This window comes from Anarrhichthys ocellatus, unplaced genomic scaffold (assembly GCF_004355925.1).
Source record: "Anarrhichthys ocellatus isolate YVR2014 unplaced genomic scaffold, GSC_Weel_1.0 scaffold2, whole genome shotgun sequence".
Lineage (NCBI taxonomy): Eukaryota > Metazoa > Chordata > Actinopteri > Perciformes > Anarhichadidae > Anarrhichthys > Anarrhichthys ocellatus.
The window spans coordinates 14,829,390-14,847,887 of record NW_022280032.1 but is presented as its reverse complement, the minus strand read 5'-3'; the positions used below and the strand labels follow the sequence as shown (position 1 = coordinate 14,847,887).

General features: G+C 40.0%; 2 protein-coding genes across 3 annotated transcripts in view; both read right to left on the bottom strand.

The window, feature by feature from the left end:
• Positions 1-6,539, bottom strand: part of pdhx (pyruvate dehydrogenase complex component X) — a 25,560-nt gene extending 19,021 nt beyond the window's left edge. Inside the window, exons 1-3 of the mRNA XM_031863429.1 lie at positions 6,387-6,539; positions 3,754-3,837; positions 1,517-1,617 (exon numbers count right to left, since the gene is read on the bottom strand). Coding sequence (XP_031719289.1) covers positions 1,517-1,617; positions 3,754-3,837; positions 6,387-6,525 — 324 coding nt within the window. The 5' untranslated portion in view covers positions 6,526-6,539. The remainder of the gene's footprint in view (positions 1-1,516; positions 1,618-3,753; positions 3,838-6,386) is intronic.
• Positions 6,540-10,206: 3,667 nt separating this feature from the next.
• Positions 10,207-17,825, bottom strand: ehf (ets homologous factor). Of its 2 annotated transcripts, none has more exons than XM_031856436.1 (9): positions 17,621-17,825; positions 15,170-15,305; positions 14,423-14,680; positions 13,273-13,317; positions 13,083-13,127; positions 12,884-12,979; positions 12,756-12,794; positions 12,473-12,668; positions 10,207-10,848 (listed from the first exon to the last, which is right to left on the bottom strand). In XM_031856436.1, exons 2-9 carry the CDS (start codon positions 15,267-15,269, stop codon positions 10,749-10,751), a joined length of 879 nt encoding a protein of 292 aa, XP_031712296.1. In that variant the 5' UTR covers positions 15,270-15,305; positions 17,621-17,825; the 3' UTR covers positions 10,207-10,748. The 2 variants fall into 2 exon arrangements, with proteins under 2 accessions (XP_031712296.1, XP_031712306.1); XM_031856446.1 differs by having other exon boundaries at positions 13,083-13,124.
• Between the last annotated feature and the right edge of the window lie 673 nt (positions 17,826-18,498).

Sequence of the window (18,498 nt, the reverse complement as noted above, 5' to 3'; positions counted from 1 at the left end):
CCCCCCCCCCCCCCCAACATCTACATCCCCGATACGAGCAGAATATATCCCCTGTTTTCTCACCCCCAAGAGCCACGGTTGGAAATTGGTAGAAGGCCATAGCAGTACTTGACCCCCATAAATAACCCCTGTGGAGCGCTGGAAGACCCACGTCTACTGCAGCATGTCCGGGCATTTGGCCACAGGCAGGTAATTATTGTAGCCTCTAAATTAGAAACCCGGCTGGGTGCTTGGCGAGCTCCAATTAGAGACTTTTAAGACCCAATGCTCTCTGACACAGACAAAGTGGATGCCACATTGCCCGTGCCTTCTAAGAGTGCAGAAATCTCTGAAATATTGCCATTAGCTCCTGTTTTTATGATTAACTATACACACACACACTCTCTCTCTTATAGGGAGGGGGAGAGAGAGAGATAGCTAGGGGGCTTATCTAATGCAGACCATCTTTCTCTGCCAGCTTCAGCTCGAAAAAGCCCCTACCTCCAATTCTTGGGTGGTTGCTATGGAAACTACCTCATCCCCACAGTGGCAAAAAAACAAGGACGGAGTGTAAGGGAATGTGAACCAATGGAAGCAAGTGAAGTGAAAAGCAGAGGGGGGGGGGGGAACAAAGAGATACAATGAAATACATTATAGAATTGACACTCATCCCTCCGATAATGAATTGTTTAATTCAGCCATCTCTATGTTGCACATAGAGGATTTTGTATTTGTGATGTGCATTTGCTGGTGCAGACCCGGCTCTGCATTTGTTGTTTGTGCAGGTTTCACAAACAGACGGACACATCAGCTAATTAGACCGTGCTCCACTCGTCCAAAATGTACACGGCAAGGGGAACATGTTGCGTTATCGGTCAAGGCGCTCTCTGTGACATGGAGGAAGTGTTTGTGCTTCCACGGGAACGAACACAGCCGTCATAACGGGTGTTTTAAAAAAGGGAAGCTAAAAAAAAAAAAAAAAGAGAACTTAAATCCTGTTTAAACTGTGAGGAAATCCTCCCCCCCTCCTCCTCCTCACATCCCGTACTGTATGCAGATGTGTGAAAGATCAGTCAAACAGCAGAAGAAGATGAAACATCTTCATCTTCCTGTGCAGGGGGACGACCATGTGGTGGAGGACTGATGAAAGTCAACTGATCTCTCCGTCTTTGGCAGTCCATCAAAAATTCCACAGACAAACAGCACAATGGGGGGGTGGGGGGGGGGAGTGAAATATTTGTCACTAAATACGCCTTGTCAAAGCTTTGCTGTCACTGTATAGGAAGTGCAGATTTAACAAGCGTAGCCAATTAGCAATGGCAATGTGGGAACCCTGAAACGTAAAACATAAACGCTGAAAACTGTTGACTTCACAGAGTTTGAAGGTGGAATAAAAGAAAACTGAAGAACGCTCTTGTCATTTAAATACACAGCAGTTAAATATTCCCTCAGCCCATCACTTTTGTAGATAAGTATAACTGCATTCCTGTATCTAATCATCTCCTAGAGAGGTTTGTGTGTGTTTTCGCTCACTCACCAATATCTTTGCCATGACACCATCTTCATTAGACTCCATGGTAACAACAGCCTTGTCGGTCTCAATCTCACAGAGGGCATCACCGGCTGCCACTGCCTCACCTGGAAAAGCAAAGAAAACACATCCAAGAACTCCGATATCAAACAAATAAAACATGTGTTTGGCATTTCAAGCACCTAACCAATCTCTTCGTTGTCAAAGCGTTTCTGACCTTAGTTAAAGTGCAAATGACTCATTTTAGTTATGATTGCAAATGCATGAATCATGATCAAAACAACTACTCTTTCACTGGGGCTTCTGCGCACATGGGGAACAAATGTGTTGCCCTAAATGTGAAAGAATTCCATTGACGGGACAAAGAGGTTATGCGAGAAAATATCTGCTCTGGCTTTGGCCTACATGTCTAATGAAGGGCCTGATCAATGTTTCATGGGAAAGAATATGAGATACGGAAACACAGCGTGTCTGAAAGAAGGCAAGATCTTTGCCTATCCTTAGAATTCCAGGAGATTCCCTCTGGTTCACCCCATGAGAGAGACGGAATATATTAGCATCTGCTTAACAATGAAAGAGGATGGCAATTAGGAGGCATTGGTTCAATCCTTCCAATGCTTATAGATCCATTTTGTCCAAACGCCTGTTTTGTGAAACAACTCAAATGGGGCTTCCGATGGAATAATACACAGACAAATGGACCTTATTGTCTCCTTGTACAAAAAGGAAGAGTAAAAGGGAAAAACTACTGTTGTCAGTTGTAACAGCGCAGTCGCACAGGAAAAGGCGGAGGAGAGGCGTGATTGAATCGTCTTTGTGACACATGTCCATGTGTTAAGAAGCGAGGATGAGGTGAAGTAGAGGAGAGGAAGGTCAGGCAGAAAAAGAAACAACTACAAGGAGGTTGACTTATGGGCATGTAGTAGAGGATAGAAAAATCAAGGACAGTACTATAAAAACTGATCTTGTAAAACCTTGAATTAACACCCAAATTTAAAAAAACGAGTGTCTGTTGGCTATGTTTAAGGCTTTAACACCGTATGACCTCAGGGGTTAGGTGTGATGTGCAACATTCAATATTAAACAGCCGACCTCAAGCCTGTTCACCTCTGCTCTTTATGAATACATTATTAAGAATACATAGCTACGCAGGCCAGGGCTTCATACATTACCTGCAAATATAAGATGCTGAAATTGTTTTGAAGAAAACTCACAATGGGCAACTTTGTGGGAAAACAGCTTTTCCCTTCCAGCGAGCTGTTATTATTATAAATGTTTGCATTTGTGGTATTTTTGAAATTGGTCCAGTATTGAGTGAGAAGCGGCTGCATTGTCGTTTTATTTGGCAGCTACGCACAGTCAATTGAAGTCCACTAAAATTGCTTTTTTTTGCCACCGCTCAGATTGTCATTATAAGTCGGACAACATTATCATTAGGACCCCACAGAGAAATAAAAGGTTTCTCTTTACCTTTCACTTGATCCGGTCGGTTTTTTATTACGTCATGTGACTTGTTGCCAGAATACAAGGGTGGACACGTGAGAGGGAGCTGGAGAGGAGATTGTGTGGTGTTGTCAGTTTGTTGTGTTGGAGTACAAAAAACATAGTGTAGTGTTTTCTAAAAGATTTTTAATGTCGTGGCTGAATAATTACATGATTTCGACAATGTTGTGAATGTGATGCAAGAGCTGCATAATGGGTTTTAAGGAGCAGGAAAGTAGCTTTCCGGGTGCGTTTTTTTTTGTTACTGAGAATATATCTGTCCCTTTGTCACTTACACACACATGTCTCACCCCAAGTCACAGAAGCACATGGCAACACAGCAGAGCAGCCAATCAGAATTCAGGATGCTGCCTCCTGATAAATGATAGTGTGGCTGAGTTGCTAAGCAGCGATGAATAGTGACTGCCGTGTTTCCTTGAGCCAATTCGCCACCAGAGGCCCTGAGGTGCTTCCGGTGCTCAGTCCTCTGCCTTACAGAGCAATGTGATGTCATTGAGTAAACTATTAGCGCTACAGTTGGTCTATCATCGTGGGGAAAAGACATACTGAGCTTTTTTTTTTTTAAATCTCATGAGCACAGATGCAGAGGGCGTTACTGTGCAAATTACAGAAATGTAAACTAACCTGCTAAATCTACAAACCTGCTAAACAGTGGATTTAGCAGGTTTTGTTTTGAGAGAAAGTCAAGCAGAAACATGTGGTGATGAGAGCTGGGAAATGACGTCTTTCATTTCTTTTACCTTCCTTCTTCAGCCATTTAACGATGCTTCCCTCCTCCATGGTGGGTGAAAGTGCAGGCATTTGCACTTTGACTGGGCTGACACCTACAGGATAGAAAGAGAATATTGCAATTTACACCAGACGGGGGTCATCAGGCAGCAAAACTACAGCAGAAATATTTCCATAAAAATCATATTCTGAGCTTTCCTTTCGCCACGCCTTCCAGCATAATCTATGTGAATGTCAAAATAAATCAAGCGACATATGGCTAGAAGTAGTTATGTTTGGTTGAGGCCTCAGTGTTTTCAATATGGGACAAACAGGAAGAGACGGTGCCACTGTGCCAGAAGAACGCTGGCGGGTCACTTATGGAATTGTGATCCTCGCTGACACTGCACCAGAGGCTGCAGAGGCACTCGTACTCTTGCAGGCCTTTGAGCGACCATGAAAGCCCCCCGTCACCAGCTGCAGTCACTCAGAAGCCAGGGTTCAAACTGGCGGCTCACAGCACTGTGGTGGACACCGGCTCTCCGGGATGCCTGAGGCATCACTGCTTTACTACAGCTAGTCCACGGCGGTATAAAAGAACAGTCAGGCCTATCGCTCAGACGCTGCTCAACTCAAAAGGAACATCCTCCAGTTGAGTGTACAAGTCTATGCTCAGCAAACTGCTCACATAACGCTGACATTCATGATGTATAGAGCGAGAATGTGGTGAAGAGACAATGAATAAGAGAAACAGAGGAGGCAGAGAAAAAAGGATCTTTGAAGTTCTTCAAATTGTACATCAATCCACTTTAATAGCCTACATGAAGACACAGAATCGCCTGAAACGTGGTCCTCTCAACCCAGCAGCCCCACGAGTATATGTATCTGACTATAACACATGTATTCAAGCAACTTAAAATCAAATAACGTAAATTCCACTAAAGAAATAAAAATATTTGTCTTCTTTCTCAAATTAGGCATTTTTGTGGCCATGTCGGATTTGCTGCCCTTCATGTTTCCATTCAATATAAAGTTGCGTGCTGGTGCCATCTGCTGGATATTTGACAATGTCACAAGATTTGCGTGTGAGTATAAGGAAGGCTAGTATTTTACAATAGTAATATGTTGTTAGCTTCAATATTTACATTCAGAATCTGAAATGTAAGAATACCAGTAACTTTAAAATATGTACCTGCCAGTTTATTTTATTTATGTGTGAATAAAGAACAAACTGCCTGACTCTTTTCTCATTGATATTAATATGAATTCATATGAAACAGCAGAAAAAATGTAAATTCACACGTGTTTCATACTTAGCATCAATCACTCCTATGTGCGTGTGTGAGATATATTGTCACAGAAGTGTACTGCTTTCACAAGTGACAGATCATTTTCCCAGCAGACATTTGACATTTAACAGCACAGGTGCACTTAATAATTCTAATGATGGCAGCATTCCATTCATGTTTGCCAGTTCAACAGCCCTGTGACTGTGCATGCTTGCTTACTGGCAGTTTGGAATGGAGCCATCATTAATGTAATTAGTTACACCAGCACTTTGCCTGCTGTCAAACTGTCTGCAGTAAAAAATCTACTGACATTATGGGCAGCATCTCATCTGTCCAAAAGTCATAAATAAACAACACATTCTAATATATATATATATATATATATATATATATTCACATAGTGCTTTGTTGTCAACACCTCCCTGACGTTATCCTCTAGTTTCTTCCAACAACCAATTATTTCTGACCTGAATTCTTTCCCTGTGCCCATTACTAGTGATGAGTACTGGCTACATGCCACGCAGTCAGTTGTTCCTCACTGGTCCTCTCCTAACAAGTCATAAACTGCTAAATGGTGTTACATACAACATTATTCATGGAGGTATGAACACTGATAATTAAGTGCTGAGCTGAAACGTTTACTCCCCAAACCTGATTGTGGACACTTACCTATTTAGGGCTGTCCTCACCAAAATAAAACTAACAGGGGGAGCCCTACCTACATCATGTACCACGTGTAAATAATACAAGTAATAAGGGCTGACGTTTATTTAGCTGATGTGGATTGATGGTGCTGGTCTTCTGGCTTACTGTTATTACTGGGACACTTGATCGTTAGTGTTGTTAGTAGCACCTGTGATTTCTTACTGAGACGACTCAAATTAAAAAAGGACCTTTGAGTTTATGTCAATGCTCTTATATTTACTAAATAAACTGTATTTAACTTTGCAACAAAGGAACTGAGCCCACACATGCATGAGAGGGTAACCGCCGGTGGGATGAAACCATTTTGGACCACCAGACTGACAGTTGACATAAATGGAGACCCTCCCGGCACATAACACTGTTATGCGCATTTACTTGACCAACATGAGTCCCTATGTATTCCCTGCAATGTACATTTCCCCATCATTAATGGACCCGTATATATTTCCCGTAATCTGAGGTCAAATAAAACCCTCATTACTCTGGCAGGAATGCGACATGCCAGTCTGCCCATTCAAAAACAATGTTATTAGTTATAGTGTGAGGAAAAACAACAACACAGTTACCAAAATGAACGTTAGTGTTAAACGACTGATTGAGGTAGAAAACGATGACAGCAAATGTCAGCGGCTGCCAGCAGAGAAGCTGACAACAGCACAATGACCACTCACCGAGGATCCACGGCGACCGAAAGAAGTGTCTGACATTCTCCTGACATGGGTGCGTGGCCAATAAACATCTGTCAAGGGTACTAGATAATCTAAGGCCAAATAAAATCCCCTGACGACCCAGACGCAAGGAGGCCGCCATGTTGTCGTCCTCAGTCGGTGGGAAGCGTCCACACAAATGCCTGACGGTAAATAAGAGGGGAGGTAAGCGATCGCATAATTTAAAAAATAGAATTCAATTGCGAGAATCATCAACTCCAGAAACCTTTTTTTTAAATATCCCATGATTTGAAACCTATTTACTTTGCATAGAAAATAGATTATTGATTCATTTACAGAAAAATGAGCAGGCTAAAAAATAGGAACTCTTATGGGTCCTCCGAGGTCCTTTACACTGTTCTGTTGTTCTGGTCGAAACCCCACACTGATCTACTGCCCTCTGCTGGGAAGAATATGAAGGGCTACTGTACAAAGAAGAAGTTAGAAACTCTTATACAGTCAATGTTTTTATACATGGTTAAAAACATGTAAATAAAAAATAATTTCAGAACATTTTATGTGGAAAAAGGTGCTAATGCCCGTAGTTAAAATCTAGATTAAAACACAATATACTATGAGCAATTCTATTGCATCTCAAGCACTCTGATCCTTTGCTTTCAACTTGTTGATAGCAATCCGGCAAACCATTGGGGCATGCTCACATGCACTAAAACCACGCACAGCCAGCCCTGCTATGTCAACAATGCAAGGAGAAAGCCGGATAACAATAGACACAGAGGAAGAGTGACTTCATTCTCTGCTCTGAGACATTACTCCACCAAATCTTTACATAGCAAATAGATGTTTGCTGCTACATTAATGTTCAGAATATTGAATACAGCTCCTTTAAACACTAGAGCCCCATTTATCACTGCTTGATGTTTTTTTTTTGTTTTTTTATTGAACTTATTTAGTGTGCACTATTGATATTGTTGAATATTGATATGGTGAAGGAGGGAGAGGGAGAGACCATTTAACTTAACCTAATATGTTGTTGTGTCTTCTTGAATGCAAACAAGGAAATTGTTGTGTGAGTTATTGGTCAAAAGTGAACGGGGAAACAAACATTAATAGAAAGTCCAACGTCACAGCAGGAAATTGGCTTCATAAGGACATATCTTTGCATTGTCATGAATACTTCCACATGTTTCTGTCACATCATCCCAACATACTGTAAATTACACTTCTTCACACAATTATCAATTGTTTATGTGAGCTCAGTGACTTCAGTGCTGTTTTTTGTTTCATATGAAGGTAAAATGAGTAGTTTGATTTGAACTTTCGATCATTTTACAAAGCAGTGTTTTATTTCTAAGTGGGCGGTGAACACAGTACCCCCCCCCCAAAAAAAAAAAAGTAAAGCTGCATCAGTGACTCAGTTCTAATCCGCCCAACTCACAGAATGGGCTGAATGCCTCACAGGTCCATTTGAGTGTGAAGAGAAAATGATAAGGGGGCCTGATAAGCTGGCGCTGTGTATCTGCTGAGAGAACACAATAGCCCAACTGAGAGGCATGAGACACTGGCACAAATTCCCAGCTGGCTGTCTTTATGCCCATGTTCAGCCTATCTTTCATCACTTTCCTGTTCTTCCTCCAGCATCTATCTGATTGAATTAATGCACTCCATTTAAATAATGAAAGAGCCCTTGTGTGGCTCATTCAAATCTGAAAATAATTTTCTGACAATACGAGATAAATGTACTTGTGGGCTGATATCGCATATTGTTTTTGGCCAAACAAAGGCAGCCATTATTCCGTCTGTGCAGCCTAGTGTGACACACAGAGCTGTAGGCAAATAGACTTTTACCTGTACATGCATTGTTTTTGTCATCTTTCTAGACTGTTGTCTGCACTATTCTTATCATAATAGTTAATGTGTAACAGAATCAGTCATCGCTAAAGTGAGTCACATGGATTAAATATCTCTTTACAGCTGCATGAGTGTGTTTTTGTTCCTCCCCAGATCTATTACAACCGGTTTGGTGGCATGTTTCCCTGAGTGCCATCAGTGTCTGCCACGAGTGCCCAACAACCAAAAGGGTTGTAAATACTTGTTACACTGGTTAAATAGTGCTTTCCCAAATCGTATCCTCTCCCACGTGCAGTTGATTCTCAAGAACTATTGGAGTCAGTGAATCACACACAAAAGCTGATGTGTCATTTGAGTCAGATGTCAGTTCAGTGGCCAGCATGGATCTTTACACTGAGGGTATGTAAAGCCTGGGTTTGCATTCACAGGGCAGCGGTCTGTTAGGAAAATCAAGCTTCTGTCTCTTTGGGCTGCAAGGGGTTAGATCAGTCCAGACAATTTGCCTCACTGTATACTTATACTTATACTTCACCCAGTCACATCAAACATGTTCCCATATCACAGCTCACGGCAAAATCCACATTATTCAAAAGTGAAACTGAGGCAACCTTTCAGACGTCTGTCTGTGCCGCTGATGATTGGATGCTCACCTCTTTGTGCCATGTACAATGGACTAAATCCTGGTTGTATGGTAGACAAATACAATGACGCATTTGAGGTAATGGGTAAATGATACTTGTTCGTACTGCTTTACCTCATCCATTTGTGGCTGCTTAACAGCTGCACTGTCAATCTCTTATTTCCTGTCATCATTTGAGGTTTTGAAACGAATGCAACTCATAACCATAACTTTTATTTTAGTGAATCACTGAAACACAGCTACTTTGAATTTTGTGTGCATTTCAAATTAAAAGTGTATAATATGGGTCATGATAAGTGCTACTCCAGAGGAACCACCAAGTGTGATTTTATGCAACAACACAGGATCTAAACAATGGAATATAATGAATATGCACTTCAGTTTAGATTGCATTGCTTGCATGCTTTCATGTACAGTTTTATAACAATATGGCAATCAATAGCTCTTATCTCAATCCAATCAGGAGCAGTCACTGATTGTATCATCCCCCCCCGTCCGCAATTTTCTTCATTTCATCCAGTCGTCAATGGAAAACAAAATGACAGCAAACTCCTCTAATCAGAGCTGGTTTCCTGATGTCAGTCATTCAGAAATTGAATCAGGCCTGACACTAGAAGATTACTTCTTAGTGACATATGGTTGAGTTTCTTCCAGATCGCATCATGACAGTGTCGGTTAGTGACACCGATGTGTGTGAGAGCAAAATGACAAAATGGAAAGGGGATGCGGCGATGGTGCAGTGGGCAAACTTTACTTTAGATAACAACTGAACATGGTATCAATCAGTGCAACGCTATGTAAAGAAGGGTTACAAAAGCCAGATAAATCAGAGTGAAGATTAGACCAAATTTGCTTGTGAACACAGACCAAAGAATGGAGTCTTATATTGCCACCGCTTTTATCTTGTTGGCCATCGAGGTCCAGTCATTTTATCTGTCTATCTGCAGGAAGCAGCGTGGAAGCTGTGGCACGGGCTAGCAGACCGATTAACAGTGTTTCATTTCACACTGTAACGATGAAACAGAACTGACCTGCACTATCTCTGAGTGCACGGCTTTTCACAGCAAGCTTGTAACAGATTCAGTGGGAACAAGGCTAACAGCTGTGGATCCAAGTCACACTATGTGGATACTCGACGATGTTGATCATAGTCACAGGCAAGAATAGCTGCAATTTGGGCGGTATGTTGAACTCAAACTGCTGATTGATATTTGGATCATAATATTTCTTTGACCCATAACAATTAAAAGTCACAGGAATGTTCCTGTTCTTGGCGTAAACAATGACACCCAAAATGTACACATGCAATCCTGAAAAATTACATTCATAGAATAAAAACAACGAGGAGCTTTATTTTTATCGATCATCAACAAATATTTACACGCTTTCTTTAAAGCTCAATAGATGCAAAATATAAAAGAAACCAAATGTGACCAACCATTCTGTTCTGTATATGTAAATATGTATCACTTGTTTATGCATTCTTGTACTTCTTTCCACTTATGGAATGCTGATTTTTTTATTGTTTAAGTTATTGTTTTTCAGCAGTGAAGCGTCCTTCTCAACGGACACTTCACTGTATCAGTCTCAAAACATACATCTGTTTGCCACATGTGTTTTGAATGCGTGCTGCTTTGGAACTTCGTAGTATCTGAAAATCAGACAAACAGGATTCTCACTGTTTTAAGTTATGTAAACACACGTGTGTCAGGTTTGACTGCTGTCATGCTGATACAATAAGTATTTTAAAAAAGGCACAGTAAAGAACATCTCAGTGCAGTGTCTCAAGAAAGGGATGAAAAAAAAAGTCAAGGCAAACATACAATTATCAACATAGTGTAAACAGTTGAATCAAACATAAATGAATGAAATTGTCACATGTCTGACTCCCTCCATCCTCTTGCATTGTTTCCAAACTTGTAAACCAGTCTGCGTCCGTCTACTCGCTCTAGGATTCCTCTCTTGTAGTAATATCTGTAACAGAGGACAGATGAACACTGTCAGACAAATTCAACATGAATTCATCACAGATCGTCTAAAATGTGTTCGTTACACACAAACGCAGTGTAATACTTTGTAATGTAATTAAGTATTAATTGAATAATTTGTGGATATTTTCACTTATAGAACTTTTACAACTATTCATAGTGTGATATGAACAGACATGTTTGTATCTTAACAAGGTACGTCTGGTGATATTCTGCAGCTTTTGATTGATAACAAACCTCATGAAAAAAACTGAAACCACCAATGAATGGATCCTGCTAACAAGTACTGTATGTATCTAAAGCCTGATGTTATTAACCTGTGCCATAGATCTCCATTGTTTTTTAATAAACAAAAACAAACATCAATGAGCCACACAATTGTGCTGGCTGACATTTTCCTGAAATACAACCAACAACCACTCAATTTTGAGTTGATCCCACATACATGAAGCATTGCTGGTTTCCTTCTTTTCATGGGATTTATGGACAATAACAAAACTATAGAGTTTTGCCAGCTTTATCGTTTCACTCTTGTCATCATATATAATGTAATGTCTTCCACAACAACAACTTACATCATTCGTTTTCTCCTCCATTCAGTTTGAGTAATCAGAATGAATTGACTATTTTCATATTCCTACGTTTTTTAAAGCAATCATATTGGATTAAAGTTGTGTTCCTCAGATTACTTTAACCATATCATGTCTACTCAATCAAATATGTAATGAAAGCATGAAGACAGAGCTATCACAAAGCGCTGGCTTATTCTTTTTTTCAGTCAATGTCGTCATGAAATGGATTATAGGTCATTTTGTCAGTATATTTTCTCTGTTGTATATAGAATATCTTTTTTGACAAAATATGTTCTACATTTCCTCTAAATGAAATCACATGAACTCAAATGAAAGGAAACGTGGTTGTTATTCCTTTGCGTTTGTTATCAAAGTGCACCAATCTGTTTGCTGATGCCATCAAGTTGCAAAATCTTCTGCACGACGATAAATAGAAAATCAGCTTTGTTGTCACAGTGACAATACCTGTGGGCACATTTTGAAGTTCCCAGTGGTTTGCACTACGATGAAATTAAGCTCATTAGATTAGCTCATTTAAATGTAAAGCTGTGACTGTTGCAGGAGCCTGTGAGATTTTCTGAGGAGAAGCTCATTTCAGTTCATTTGGGAGAAAAGTGAAAACTCAGCAATGGGAAATATGTGGTTTAAAGGGTTGAGTTCACTGGTTGTAGATTTGTAACTCTTAATGACGTCACCATGGGAAGTTGTTTCAAAGTAAATGTCTTAGTTATTACTGTTTAATTAGCGAGTGCATTATAAACTGCTTAAGTAAATTGGATTAGGAACAATGCAGTGTGACATTTCTTCCTCATCACAGATTTCTCAAGCTATTGGTATAAAGAAACCCCCTGTATGCATGTAGGATGTTGATTGTATTGAAAGTGTCGGAACTTTATTTCTGCAGACAAGTTTCACTCCCTCAGAGTGAAAAGTGGAGATTTAAAATCAGTTTCTGCAGCATTTCTTCCTCTAACAATTGATAATTTACCGTCTGGTTTTGTATTTGTATAATTACACGTGTAATAGCTGGAGGTGTACCTCATTGCCCGGCTTAGTTTCTCGTAGGTCATGCTGCTGTTATTCTTCTTCTTGCCCCATAAGTCTGCCACTGCATTTGACTTAAGGAAGCGGAAAACCCCCTCCGTCCGATCCTCCCACTTGATCAGCCCTGGGTTTCTCTCTGGGTTCAGCAGAATGTCCCTGATGAACTCCCACAAGTGGGTCCCCCTTTTGTCTGTGGGGAAAGCAAGCAGGTTGAATGGTAAAAAAAAAAAAATCATATCAAAAAGATAAAAGGTAAAGAACTGTTGATATGACTTACTGTGTTTTTTGACCTGACGACTGAAAGACCTTTTGATATCTGAGAAAAATTAATACAAATATTGTAAAATCCTTTTATCTATTTTTTTTCTTCATTTGTAAAACTTATTTTGTGGTTCCATTACAAACCATGTTGTGTTGTATGTTTAGTAGATTCCTCAACGGGGCTGGACGGGGTGGGGGATGCAACAGGGGCGACGTGGGGAATCAAAGTATCGTAGATATCTAAGTTAACAGAGAAAAATAGATTTGAATTATTCTGTTACATGATCCATTCCAAATGAAGCATGAGATGAAATAAGGCAGCTGACTGATATATTTACAGTACCTTCAGGTGGATAGCTGCCGTCTGAAAATGAACAGGAGAAGTCTACTATAAAGAGGAAAAGACGGTAAGAAGGCCATAATGATTAGATTAGATTAGATTTAGATAAACAGATAAACTGTCGACACGTCCATCTGTGTTGACATTTTTGTTTTTGTCTTCTGGACTAACAAGTTGTTTGAGCGACTCTTACATTCTGGTTTGATTTCCAGTTGCCCTAATTCCACATGGTACTGCCCTACAGGGATGAGAAGGAACAAGGAAGAGAATTATCAGCACAAATCAGGGAATTCAATTTGTCAGTGTTGTGTAATTACGTGAAGAATGATTATTTAACTCTACGTTCATAGTGAGCTATGAACCATATCTTCGTTTAAAGTATTGACCACCTCTTTAGGGCACTATAATGCAAGTTACACTGTGAGGTAGTCTGAAATATTCAGCAGATTTAGTAGAAAAACTATTGTGTTGCTTCATGTTAAATGCAGATACTTTCACTTTTAGAGCCCAAAACAGTATGGTTCTGTATTTTCACTGCAAACAGGGCCAAAACATGTATCGCTTTCTCAACAGCAGACGGTAAAACAAGCAAATTATTGGTGAAAAAAATGACCTGTTCTTCAGAATAAAAACAGGTGAGAGAGCAACAACTATGTTTCAACAAGAAGCTACATCAAATCTTAATATTCATTAGTTTCAAAATGATATTTGATGGACACAATTAAAGCACCTTTTCTCAAGAAACTGAGCCGGTTTCTCTCAGCTTGCAGCAACAATAGCAGCTTTGTGCTCTAGTTCAGTTCACCTTAAATGCCTCGGGAAACTGGAGGTTAAACCTGTTGTGCCTGGTCTTCTGCCACCATTGTTTTGAAATGCCATTGACTCAAGACATTAGGTTAACTATGATGTGTTGATGTCACTTACCACTTATTATTACACTTGAATCATTTTACTGCTTCAATTTCCTTTTAGCTTCATTTCACACATACTAGTTATAGTTAGAGCAAGCCTCAGGCCTATGAACTCCAGTTCCTTTACAATATGCCTCAAACTCTAATTAAAAACATTAAACAGTGGATGAGCCAGCTTGTGTCTCTGCTTCACACCCCCTCTGTGCTTTGTTAGGAGACCTACTCAAGCAAGAGCAAACAACAAATCCATCATCTCCCTCACTTTAATCAATCTTTCGCCCCCTCTACAGCACCACGCAGTGCAACCCTGACTGGATCTGTGATCCCTCCTCAGTAAGACTCAACTCGAATCACCCGGCTTCTCTTTTTTTTTGTGACTAATCATCTTCTTTCCCCCTCCCCTAAGTCCCCCTATCAGACTCTCAGACGCACCACTCCACTTTAGCTCTGTGATGCTGTGGAAGAGGATGGGTCCCACGCTGCCGGCAGCATGGATGAAGTCCTGGTAGTTCAGGCTGCAGAGCTGATGGCCGTCCATATCAAAGTTTTGAAAGGGAACACTGGAGGCATCGATCTGGTGCATGTCCATGACCTGCTGCAGCCACTCCCACACCTGGAACTTACTCCAGAACTGAGGCTGGGAGTCACGAAGCCACAGGCGATTCGTGTAACCAGACGTCACCATCGGAACTGGAGACAGACATCAACGGTTATGCATGAAAAGCATTTGTCTACATCGGTGAATTAACTTTGCTTGAATGTAAATATGCATCTGATGAGGGAAACATGAATTCCTCTAGTGGTATTTGTCTATAATTAATCTGCAGAGCAGTTTACTGAAAGAGCTGTTGAGCTACTTCTCGGTCTGGAATCTCTAAATCACGTCTTGTGTTTCAGAGCTCTGGGCTCACCAGGTGAGCAATACATCAGTTGTTAATTGTTGAATCATTTTTCATTTCATATATCAGTTTCATAACCAGTGAGAGAACTGGATTGTTGAACAGAGAGCAATCAGAATCCTTCAGCAGAACAAATAAGCATATTTTCTTGAGGCGTTTTAGGAATTTACTGAGACACTTTAATTAACTGATTTACGACAGTGAGGAGTGCATACATTATGCCGTTAAGGCATAGAGTAGGCTTCATGAAGAGTGTGTTAGTGGCGGTCACAAGCCTCACCATCAGGGTAGGAGTTCGTAGGGCTCCAGGTAGCAGTCAGCTGGCTGTCCAGGGTGGTGGATGGAGTTACGCTCATAGCTGATACACTCTGAAGTACCATGGCGCAGAGGCTGAGGCCGCAGAGGAGTAATTTACTCTATGGATCAATCGAAAATGAAACAATGAACTTACTGCTTTCTGGCGTCCAACGAAACCCAAAATAACATGCTTTAAATATTTTACATTTTGATTTCATTTCAAATTTAACAAAATATTCTGCACAGTTGTTTAATTTGACTGAATATGACTACATTAAAGTTATAATCCTTAAGATTTTCATGAAACCAAGTGGCGGAGTCCGACATTCCCACGCTGGATTTAGATTCCTTACATAAACAGGAAGACTTCACAGGAAACGAAGCATGCATGTGTACTCCAGTGTACTCCAGTAAAGCATATCTCATTGATATCTTCCTCATTGTTTACTCTACCCGCTGTATCAGAGTTGCATTAAGTTTCTGCTAATGCAAACAGAATCAGTTTGCATTCTTAAGGATTGCAACAAACTTATTTAATGTATTTATCTCACCATGCTTAATATAATATTCATGGTAACTAAACAATTGCAACACAAAGGAATTATATATGTCAGCACAGTGTATGGGTTGAGTAAGCTGCTCATAAAAAATACTCATATTTAAAACTCATATTTACGTTTATTGTTAGGCGGTGACTTCTAGTGGCTGTAGTAATTATGATGGGATCAAAGGAGGAGGTCAAGTAACGTAATATAAAAAAAAGGTCCATGGAGGATAATGGGGTTGATGAATGGGTTAAACAAACAAGGACTTTCACCCAGGAGACCACCGTTCATGTCCTGAAGTCACCCTTAACTTGTATATCATTTGAGTTCACATATTACAGCTGCTTATTTCATTGTCAGTTGGTTTAGTGTTTCGTATGGGCTTTACTCCCTTTCACTCGTCACATTTTCAGTTAATGCTGTATTCATTAGAAAAGGGATGTTTCAGTCTTAACCACAAAATTTGCATCTCAAAACTAAACTCAGAATTTCAACAGCTCCACTGTTTTGAACAGCGGGAGGAAGAGAAGTGTTGCACATGCACAATAGCTGAGTCATGACTGACACTTTAATAAGAAATTCGAGACTGTTACTTATTAGTTTAGTGTTCAATACTGCTGCTGCCAGGTGGTAACATTTGCCAACATCTGAACAAAGCTTTATGGCTTTGAGAAGTCAACTTTATGTGTTTTAAACTGGACGTGAATTCTCTGTCTAAGATGAGAAATGTGACATTTTTTTTGGTGTAAATGTTATGGAGCTATATATATTGTCATCGAGCTGTCAAAGGTCAACGCCCGTTTCAGATGGCTACACAACGGAACAACTTCTTTACACAGTGACCCACACCTTTTCCCTGGAATATGTTTGTCACCTATTTATGGCATGTGATAAACAGAATTACACCAAGCCCTGTCACACATTTTAACAGTAGATACTGTGCTGCCAGCCTAACAGAATTGTGACATACAGACAAGCTACTTAGAGATCTGGCAATCATTTTTATAACAATGTAATGTTAAGAACCCTGAAAAAGATTTCCCCAGGAGGTAGGTGACACATGCCAACATGCAAAAGGTAGATCAGCTCCTCAGTTGACAAGCTGCCAAGTCTGCTCAAACACCTAATGCTGTGTGTTAACCCTGTCTACACTGCCAAGCAGGTATCTTATGAACCAGACAGCAAGTATGTAATGAAGCAGCGCTATAGAAAAGAGGCAAAGACATGGACACAGTTATGGATCAATATCCCATTAGCTGAGCCATGGTAAACTAATTACTCCACTGCATGTGCCATGGGGTTAACATGAGGAGATAAGCAATGCTTATCACCATGTCAGACTGTTGGTTTCATTTCAGTGATTGTTGCCTTCCCATAGCATTGAACATAACTAGATAAGTCCATTTCTAGTTCACATTCTCTCCATTCTATGCTTTATTTTTATTTTACCTATGAACTGTAAATGTGCCTTTTGAAAGTAATCTTAAATTAATATTGAGGTTGATGTCATTGCATTACATATGCAATCTCATGTACAGGAGAATATATTAAAGTTAATGCATTATTTTGCATGGCATTACACCACACTTGTTTCAGTAATTGTTATTCGCTAAACAAATATTCAAGTAAGGGTAAATGGTTTCTTTGTACTATTTATGTTTCCATTTTCAAAAATTTGACATTATTTACCTTCTAATTTTAGAGATAATCAAACTGTTATCATCTTGCAACAACACAAGATAAATGTTGAAACATGTTAAATAATTACACAATTAAATGCTATTAATTAAAACACACTTAGCCTTTTAGACCAAAGTTCAATTTGATATACTGTGTTCAGTCATTATAAAAAGCACTGCTGGTCGCCCAGTGCCAGTAGAGCAACTTACCAGAGAAATAAAATGGGGACGGATCAGGCCTGACGTAGATCCACTCTCAATATGGCTGAGAGATATTGAGATCAATACTTATTTCTGGAGGTTCCAATAATCTAGAGGACTAGTGATTACAGTGAGACAAGGTGAGTCCTTTTGCTTCCCAAATCTTTGAATAAACAGATGAAAGCATGCAGACATACTAGGTGCTGCCCCACAATGTTTTTTTCATCCTCCTAACTTCCTTATCCCGCACCAATTGGCTACCTGTCCAGAGTCATACCAGGCATGTATTTGCATATTAGACACCTAAACACACCCACACACACCTCATATAACTTTTATATTTCCTACTGCCGCTGTTCCCTCTCACTTGCTCTCGCAAACTCACAAACACACGCTCACTCAAGCAGAAAAGCACACACTCGCGAGGATACAGCTACACTGGCATGGATCCAGACCCCCACTAGCCCATAGAGGGAACGTTTGATTCCTTAAAGTCATTGTTTATATACAGTAGTTGCTTAAAATCGTGTTTAACCTTCAGAGACAATTCCCCCTGTGTTGCTGTGTTGCACAACATTTGTTTTACTTATTTCATCATGATGAACAAGGTGCTGACAAATTAGGTAAGAGGCCCTGAGAGAATTTATTTTCTTTTCCTTTTTGAAAGTCGCTGCAACTGCATGTTGGAAAAATATTAGTGTGTGTGCTTGACAAGACTGCAGTGGATGAAAGCCTTCGTCAGGGTTACACATTTACTAATGTCTTGAATTAGTTTTCTACCACAGTGGCCTCTTTCTTGTTATCAGTTAGTAAGTGAACTTGATTATTAACGTCACACTTTGCATCTTTTTGAGGAATGCTCACTATTTGGGGCAAGTTTATTTTAG

Excerpts from the sequence above, each read along its gene's own strand:
- ehf (XM_031856436.1), bottom strand. The coding sequence starts at position 15,269 with ATGGTACTTCAGAGTGTATCAGCTATGAGCGTAACTCCATCCACCACC. Across the intron at positions 14,681-15,169 it reads TACGAACTCCTACCCTGATG|TTCCGATGGTGACGTCTGGT; the intron begins GTGAGGCTTGTG and ends GTCTGTCTCCAG. Across the intron at positions 12,669-12,755 it reads TCGTCAGGTCAAAAAACACA|ACAAAAGGGGGACCCACTTG; the intron begins GTAAGTCATATC and ends CTTTCCCCACAG.